We start from the raw sequence: 9,161 nt of genomic DNA on the forward strand, positions 1-9,161 counted from the left end.
AGTATATCTGTATCTATATGGTTAATTTTCTCTCTTTTATTTGTATATATATGGGAACAAAAGGAAATGATAGGCATTTTTATAAAATGAAAATGCCTAAATATTTATTTTTGTAAATAACTGTGGCCTAACATTTTACCTATTCTAAACATAGCTCTCTTCTCCTCTTGCTCTTGCTCTTCTCAGAGCATCAATAAAGAAATCAAACTTACACTTGAGCAGCTAAAATGGATTTTGCCAAGTCTTATTTTAAAGATAGTTTCAAGGATCTTAAAGCAGAAGTAGGTGTTAAATGTCCTTGAATAAAATCTATTCCTTCCTGATAAAGACTCTGAGGCTGAAGTTACATCCATAAGGAAATTGGGGACAGAGCAGGAAGTAGAACCCAGGTCTCCCACACTCTAATATGTCACATTAATTGAAACAGCCCCTCGAACCCTCCCTTGGGCTATTTTTAATACACATTTTATATTCTGTGTTTTAAACCCTCAGCACATCAGAATTGCCATATTGGATCTGAGGGAGAGGGAAGAGAACTGGCTATCATGTCTGTTGTAACTGTCAGACAGAAGCCACAGTAAATAGAAACGTCGGAACCAAGTCACATGACCTGAATCCAGCACCATGAGGACATTCAGAGAAGTAGAAAAGTGCCTACATATCTCAGAAGGCCTAGGAGTCATCACTGCATTATACCATACGAAAGGACGGTATTAGTAGGAAAAATATCATTAAGAGATAGATTAAATTATGTTCACCATACATGATCTGGAAAAGCATTCAGAAATGAATCTAAAGCTTGGATAGTTGTAGGTAAAATGAAAAAAAAATTCAGTTCAGCAACATAAACTTGTGACAAGTATGTATTACTAATCATGGTTCTTGACTTTTAAAACATCAATAGATATTAACTAGGCAAGAAGCGTGTGGTGATTTTTTCCCCTTTTTTGTTGTTGAAACTTTTTGTATCAAAAAAGAAAAGAAAAAGAATATATCTATTGGCTTTTTGCTTAGAGTATTTTAGAGTTTTAAATGAACACTGTTGGAGAATTGGGATCAAATATTGCTTATAGGAATGACTTAGCTAGCTGCAAAAATAACTCATAAAGAATTCTTACGCCTGTTAGTGTCTGTCACGAAAAAGACAAGATATAACAATTGCTGGCAAGGATGTGGAGAGAAGGAATCCCTTATTGTTGGTAGGATTGTAAAATGGTACAGCCACCATGGAAGAATATTGAGGCCCCTCAAAAGTTAAAAATAGAATTACAGTATGATCCAGCAATTCCGCTTCTGGGAATATGTCTAAAGGAAACGACAGTACTCTGTTGAAAAGGTGAAAAGGTATCTGCACCCATGTTTATAACAGTATTTTTTTTTTACAAAGTGAAGACATGGAAGCAATGTAAGTGTCCATCAACAGATGAATCAAGTTTGTGGTTTTAAGAAGTGAGGAATTTGGGGTGGGAGAGTTGGATGAAGGTAATCAAAAGATATAAACTGCCAGTTATAAGATAAAGAATATGGCTGTGATGTGTAACAGGATTATTGTGTGATAGATGTGAAAGGTGTTAAGAGTAAATTCTAAGAATTCTCATCATAAGGAAAAAACATTTTTTGTTTTTTGTTTTTTTTTTGGTAACTATATGAAATGGGTACTAACTAAACTTACTGTGGTAATCAAATTTCACAGTTTATGTAAGTCAAGGCGCTACGCTGTAAACTTTAAACATAAAAAATACAACTATATTTTGGAGAAAACATTTATATGTATTTGTAAGAACAGGTGCTTTAATTTCTTCATAACATACAAAGGTTTGCCAGTGAGGCTGACCTCCTTTCCCTGAGCAGGATGAAAAAGAGTCACATATATTTGGGGATTTGACTAAACACATCAAGCTCAAAATGTTGGCCTCCAGTAAGTTTATCTGGTAGCTTGGGTTACTTTACTAATCAAATTAACCAGGTAATTGCCAAATTTATGCAATTTAGAGATAAACTTCCCATGAGAGGGGTCATTTTTTGACATTAAGTAATTAATCTATATAAGTAAACAGCTGCTGATCTTCTGAAAAGGATTTGTGCTTTAAAGCCCAGATATTATAATACAGTATCACTTCTTTACTGTTATCTACCCCACCCTGTGACTTAGCATGGATGCAAGCACCCCCTCCCCCACAGATATTCATTAATATAAAAAAATGAGTATTAAAATCTTGGAAAGTTCTTTCTACATATATACCAGTTTTCTAGATGAACTAGCTTTGATTTCCATTATGCATCTCACATCAGCTGAAATGCTGAACTCCGTGTCACTGACGCTCTGATTTTTCTGTTTGCATGTAGTTACCAAGGCAGCCTTGTAACTGTCATCTCCAGGCAGCACATGAGATGGCTTTGGGACATCAGTGGAAGAAAGCCGTTTTGGATAGGCAAGTAATCTGTGTTACCCTGAGGAGGGAGGCAAGACCACAAAGAGAAGGTCTCCCTTCCATGGGTCAAATAATTGTTGTCTACGATAATAAGCAATGGTTAGATGGTTAGACAGTCTATCTTTTGAAACTCATAAATGTTATTTCTAAAGGCAAAAAATTTAAAATAGTTGTAAGTAGGGAATGGTTTAATAAATTATAATATAGCCATATGAAAGAATATTAAATATATAACAATGCCTTATATTTATAGATTCATTCAACAATGGATGCATATTATATATAAAATATGTAATGTACTGCATTTGTGGCAAGGTGCTAAGTGAAAAACACAGTCTACAGTCATATGAAGCATGAAATAATTTAGAATAAAAAAGTATATAAACAAGTGATATATATACACATAATATATACTTATCAGTTCAGTTCAGTTGCTAAGTCGTGTCTGACTCTTTGCAACCCCATGAACCGCAATACACCAGGCCTCCCTGTCCATCACCAACTCCCGGAGTCCACCCAAACCCATGTCCATTGAGTCGATGGTGCCATTCAACCATCTCATCCTCTGTCATCCCCTTCTCCTCCTGCCTCAATCTTTCCCAGCATCAGGGTCTTTTCCAATGAGTCAGCTCTTCGCATCCGGTGGCCAAAGTATTGGAGTTTCAGCCTCAACATCAGTCCTTCCAATGAACACCCAGGACTGATCTCCTTTAGGATGGACTGGTTGGATTTCCTTGCAGTCCAAGGGACTCTCAGGAGTCTTCTCCAACACCACAGTTCAAAAGCATCAATACTTTGGTGCTCAGCTTTCTTTATAGTCCAACTCTCACATCCATACATGACCACTGGAAAAATCATAGCCTTGACTAGACGGACCTTGTTGACAAAGTAATGTCTCTGCTTTTTAATATGCTGTCTAGATTGGTCATAACATTCCTTCCAAGGAATAATCGTCTTTTAATTTCATGGCTGCAATCGCCATCTGCAGTGATTTTGGAGCCCAGAAAAATAAATCAGCCACTGTTTCCACTGTTTCCCCATCTATCTGCCATGAAGTGGCATTCTTTTATTGACATAAAAAGAAATAAGCCAAAGAGTTAGAAATATTTTTTTATCTCTGGTTAAGAATTATAGCTAATCCTAATTTTATCCTTTTTTTCTAAAGTTTTAATATTTTCTACAATTTTAACAGTAGTCACAAATCTTTTCAAGCCACTTTAGAAACAGAATTCTCAGGATGTACTCAAGTAAATATTCTCACCATCTCTTCAAGATACTGTATTTAAGGAAATAATAATAAACCCACTCGGCTTCTTAAATTCTCTGTGATACTCAGTGAGTGTGTAATTCTGAAGTCATCTGAGAGTATTATGTGAAGGCTGGAAGATAAATCTTCTCTATGTCCACAATGACTGATGTCAACTTTCTAATCCCACAAAGTTTTGGGGCGTAGCATCACCTGATCAGTAATTCACAGAAACAATCCAGAAGGAGACAAGTCATTCCCAATCAAGAGTACTTCATTTTATTCTACCCCAAAATATCAAATGAGAACCAGTGGGGAGAAGGTTACATGTTGCATAACAAAGACCATTTTCACAGTCAAATTTGGTTTGTGAGCTGCCAGGTAATCCTATTGCACAGGATTCTTTTTTTTTATTCTTATTCTATTATTTTAATCTCTATTCTAAAAGAGAGTGACGAGGGGAAAATTTTTTTTATTATTTTTAAATTGGAGTGTAATTGCTTTACAATGTTGTGTTAGTTTCTATTGTACAACAGCATGAATCAGCTGTGTGTATACATCCCCTCCCTCTTGAGGGACCCCCATTTTACCCATCTAGATCATCACAGAGCATTGGGCTGAGCTCCCTGTATTATAGCAGCTCCCCACTAGCTAGCTATTTTAAACATGGTAGTATTGGCACCCCACTCCAGTACTCTTGCCTGGAAAATCCCATGGACGGACGAGCCTGGTGGGCTGCAGTCCATGGGGTCACTAAGAGTCAGACGCGACTGAGCGACTTCACTTTTACTTTTCACTTTTCTGCATTGGAGAAGGAAATGGCAACCCACTCCAGTGTTCTTGCCTGGAGAATCCCAGGGACGGGGGAGCCTGGTGGGCTGCCGTCTATGGGGTCGCACAGAGTCCAAGATAAATAAAGACACGACTGAAGTGACTTAGCAGCAGCAGTATATATATGGGGGCTTCCCTAATAGCTCAGTGGTAAAGAATTTACCTGTAATATAGGAGACCCAGGTTTGATCCCTGGGTTGGGACGATCCCCTGCAGGAGGGCATGGCAGCCCACTCCAGTACTCTTGCCTGGAGAATTCTATGGCCAGAGGAGCCTGGCAGGCTACAGTCCCATAGGATCACAAAGAGCTGGACACGACTGAGCAGCTAAGCATAGCACAGAACACAGCACAGTATATATACATCAAATGCTACTCTCTCAATTCATCCCAGGAATACTTCCTTAAGAAAAATTTTAAGAGCTTTGTAACATTGAAGTGTAATTAAAAAAAAAAAAATTGCCAGTGGGAGTAGAGAGGCAAATTGAGAAAAGCTGCTTTTTATTAGAACTGTAGCAGATTAAAAAAATCTTAAGCTCCAGACTAAAAATAATACTTAATAAGCTACTTTCAAATATGATACCCAAGAATCACAAGGAAGATAAATAGACAGGAGTATATCTGTTTCCCTGTGACACGTATTCTGCCTGTAGGAAGTATGAATAATAAGTGCCATTTATTAACACTTCTATGTCATGAGCTTTATGTGCATTATCTTATTTAATCCTCAACATAGAGCTAGTTCTACTTAGATATACATTTCTGAGATGAGAAAACTAATACTTGGAGAACTCAGAGAGGTTAAATAACCTGCCCAGATATGTTCACCTAGCAAGTGGTGAAGCTAGGATTTGGATTCCTACCTGGCCTTACACCAAAGCCTCATAGTCTCAGGGTGTCTTAGAGGATTCCCAGGTCCCAGTCCACGCTTTAGAATGTAGGCTCACAATTGCATGTGATTACTGAGCTTAGAACAGTGGGTTGATATGACATCCAGTTGTAAAAGTAATAAAAATCATTTGGCACCCTTCTTTGGTTCATGTCAGGTTTGAATGACCAAGTGCGTGCTGGCCACTGGGAGTGGATTGGCGGTGAACCTGTGACCTTCACCAACTGGAGGAGAGGGCCCCCGCAACGTTCAAGGCATGGCAAGGACTGTGTTTTGGTTCAAAGGCCAGGAAAATGGCACACAAAGGACTGTAGGAAGGGAAAATCTCACAGTTATGTGTGCTCCAGGAAACTCTAACTGGCCCTACAAGTATCCACTTGGGATGTTTTTATCTATTTATTTCCAGGATTTGTGCATAGTACTCAATAGAAAACAGAGTGTCACGACTGATGAAGTACATTTCTTCTATCAAAGTGTTTGAAGGATTCTATCTAGTAAAGAAAAACAATAGTTCCAGGAAGATTGATAAATGAATGTTTCTTAGAGGAAAAGTTAAATTTTTTGCATCTCAGTACATTTTGAAATAAATCCTCAAGGTATTATGTGGTATAAATTTGGTTATTCTGGAGACTTCATATTTCAGTCAACAGTAATTTCATGGTCCTTGGATTTTTTTTCCCCAATACTTCAAATGAACACATTCTGAAATCTATATTGCAGGTGCTTCCACCACTTCCATCTGAGTGAGGCTTACCCTGCCAGTTCATTAAATCAAGGTTGAACTGCAAAGGGTTGCTTTGTCCCTTTGGAGTCCTTTCAAATGTGAAAGCTGAGAGGCTGTGGATAAAAAGGAGAATTCTCTGTGGTGAAAAAGGAAGGCTTTAGATGGAAGAATCTGGCAGATGGAAGTTCATCTGCAAAGCTGTAGTTCAGGTAAGAATTCAGGGGTTACCTGTCCTTCAGAAGTCTATCCATCACTTCCCACGAGACAGAGCTCCTTTTCCAGTAAGATGGTTGTGCCATTCTAAAGCGAATAATTGGGTTTCCCCAGCTTTACAGATTCAGGAGACATTTGAAGCAACATGAGCCTCTGTTCATCCGTGCTTGTAGCACTGAGTAGCATTTCTCAAGGACATTTGGAATAAAAAGCATATATGGATGATGGTTAACATATGGAAGAAAAATATGGCTTCCTCAAAAGTGTCCCAATGAACTTTGCAGATGAATAAAGAAAAATAGTACTAAAAACAGAGTCCTTGAAAGCCTATATTCTCAGAAAGGATTTTGATATAATTTTGAGTCCTTAAATATTTAATATGTGTAGAATTGCCATGTTAACCTGATCCTCTAATGAAAAGGTACCTTATTAATTTATAATGGCAGCTGAATGAAACATTTTTGTAGCAGTAAAGCATGTTGCAGCCTTACAAGAACTCCCTTCTGAAATCAAAACTTAATTACAGGAAATTAGAAATTTATTTCTGAAACATTTACTCACAATTTTCCTCTTTTCATAATCCCTGAAAAATATGGTTGTGTCCCATGTAACTTGCTATTATGAGTACCAGAGTCACTTCAGAATCAAAACAGAGCTACCAAGCAGATCGAAGTTTTGGTGTGTATTTTATTATAATAATACCTTGAGAGAAACTAAAAGTGACTAAAGAAATTCAGTCTCATTTTTTGGATATAAAAAACAAGCGTGTTTTATTTGTACTTGTTTATCAAGATTTTGGTTAAAATAAACATTTACAAAGACAGATTGGAATGAGATTTAGACATTCTACTTCTTATAAAATTCCAACATCAGTGTGGAGTCAGGAGGCTCCTTACCTTAGGTATCACAAGTAGAATCTGAATTGCTCTGATATAGAGGTCTTCCATATGACACAAGCAGTTTCTGGTGTTGAATCAGAAGGTGTAAACCCATTTTCTGTATTAGTTGATGGCCCTTCTGATCCATGGGCCTCTGCAATGTTGAAAGATGGGATGCTGAATAAAGAAATAAGGAGTTGTTTACCTGAAGGATTGTGTCCTAGGACGCAAAGTAAATGGTCAAGGAATGAGGAATTCCTAGATCTGTATTGACTGGAAATCCAGAACCATGGCAACTGTGTAAACCTAGTCAGCGTGGTAGGTTTTATTATACATTTCTGCCGTGTCAGTGATATTAAAATGTAATTGCAAATGTTAGCACAAAGAGAGAATGCTTTGATTTTTATAGCAACTGAAAGAAATACTAGAAGAATGTTTAAATCATTCCTGGTCATGAAAACATTAATCAAGTGGTAAAATCCAACTAACTGGAAGAAGGTACAAATAAAAATTCAAGCAAGTGTGGGTGCTAAGCAATATGTGGGTGCATGACCTTCATCTCCTTCTCATGACTGGGCTTTGACTGGTGGGGGAGTAGTAGTAAATGATCATCATGGTTCTCTCCACCTTGATTGATTATTGTCATCCTTTAGGTTACGGTGGGAGTGGGAAGGAAGGAAATGGAGTAATGGTAATGATAGAATGGGAAAGGGAGATGATAGATAAGGGCAGAGTGGAGAGAAGGATTGAGTAGGAAGAGATGGGAGTTGATAGGTAGCTAAGAAAGACAGAATCAGAAAGAAAGACTTGAATGTCACCCAGTTCTTCTCTCCAGATTTGAATACTGACTCAGGAAAAGTCCCATATAATCCAAGGGCATTAACCTAGCTCAATAATGTATAGCTCTTCAGAATCTTGTGACTGTTGGTCTTTAACAAAACATACATATATGTAGTATAAATCTGCTAAACATAAACTCAAAAACATATGACAATTATTCCATCTTCTTCCAAGGGGTGGTAAAAATGAACCAGGTGGTATTTATTTACATTTTTGGGGTTTATTTTTAAGACAGCCAAAAAGAATATGCACATATTTAACAGTATGGTTCTGTATAATTTAAACCATATACTAGTGCTGATTAATTTCTGTGACAAAGCAGCATATTAATTGTACTGTACCTACTGTTATACCAAAATTAATAAAATAAGCTATTTCTAGTTCTGAATTACTACTCCTTTAGTGTTTAACATTTTATATTTATTTTACCCATTGAAGAAGAAATGGAGAAAAAAACTGAACATGTATTTTTCATCCTTACTATTTGGATCAGCCTTTCATTTTATAGCTTCCATCCATTTATCCATCCATCCAGTCATCCATCCACCATCCATTCAACAAATATTGACTGTGAAGTGCCTGATACTGTTGTAGATACTGGATATATGTAGTGGATGAGATAGAAAGTATAAAATCATGGTATGTATATATAAATTTCTAATAGTTGTTTTTAAGCATGGAGCTTTTTAAAAATATATATATATATATCAAGGAGAAAGTCACAGTGGAAGTCATTGATTGCATTATCCCTTTTCAGAATCGGAGGGAAAGCCACACTGATACAAAGAGCTCAGACCATCTTTTGTTTTATTTCTCAACTGATTAAGAAATTGGTGTGAACTTCCTGAATTTATAATCAGGTCAAGGTGTTATTGATAACAACTGTTTCAAATTTCCTATCTCCAGATCAGGTTAGGAGTGAAAGATTTCAAATCTAGCTAATTAATTTTGTTACAATTATTTTTTCCAAATAGACAAGCAATGTGTGTCTCTGTGTCTTTGAGATTTCTGGAGTAACAGGAATAAGGAAGAGAGATCTTTGATGCCATCTCCTCTAATATTATACGGCAGAAAGGACCGAAGTCCTCAGAAGTTAAAGTGAGAAGAAAT

The 9,161-nt window shown here is 36.9% G+C and overlaps 1 protein-coding gene across 3 annotated transcripts in view; it reads left to right on the forward strand.

Moving 5' to 3' along the window:
• Positions 1 to 8,439, forward strand: part of FREM1 (FRAS1 related extracellular matrix 1) — a 180,655-nt gene extending 172,216 nt beyond the window's left edge. For 2 of the 3 annotated variants that reach the window (XM_005209921.5, XM_059888998.1), the window contains 2 exons: positions 2,347 to 2,432; positions 5,554 to 8,439. In XM_005209921.5, the coding sequence (XP_005209978.1) occupies positions 2,347 to 2,432; positions 5,554 to 5,753 (286 nt within the window). In that variant the 3' untranslated portion in view covers positions 5,754 to 8,439. The remainder of the gene's footprint in view (positions 1 to 2,346; positions 2,433 to 5,553) is intronic. The other variant, NM_001192995.2, reaches the window with a different exon arrangement.
• The last annotated feature ends 722 nt before the right edge of the window (positions 8,440 to 9,161 follow it).

The sequence above is a fragment of the Bos taurus genome, chromosome 8 (genome assembly GCF_002263795.3).
Source record: "Bos taurus isolate L1 Dominette 01449 registration number 42190680 breed Hereford chromosome 8, ARS-UCD2.0, whole genome shotgun sequence".
NCBI classification, from domain to species: Eukaryota; Metazoa; Chordata; class Mammalia; order Artiodactyla; family Bovidae; genus Bos; species Bos taurus.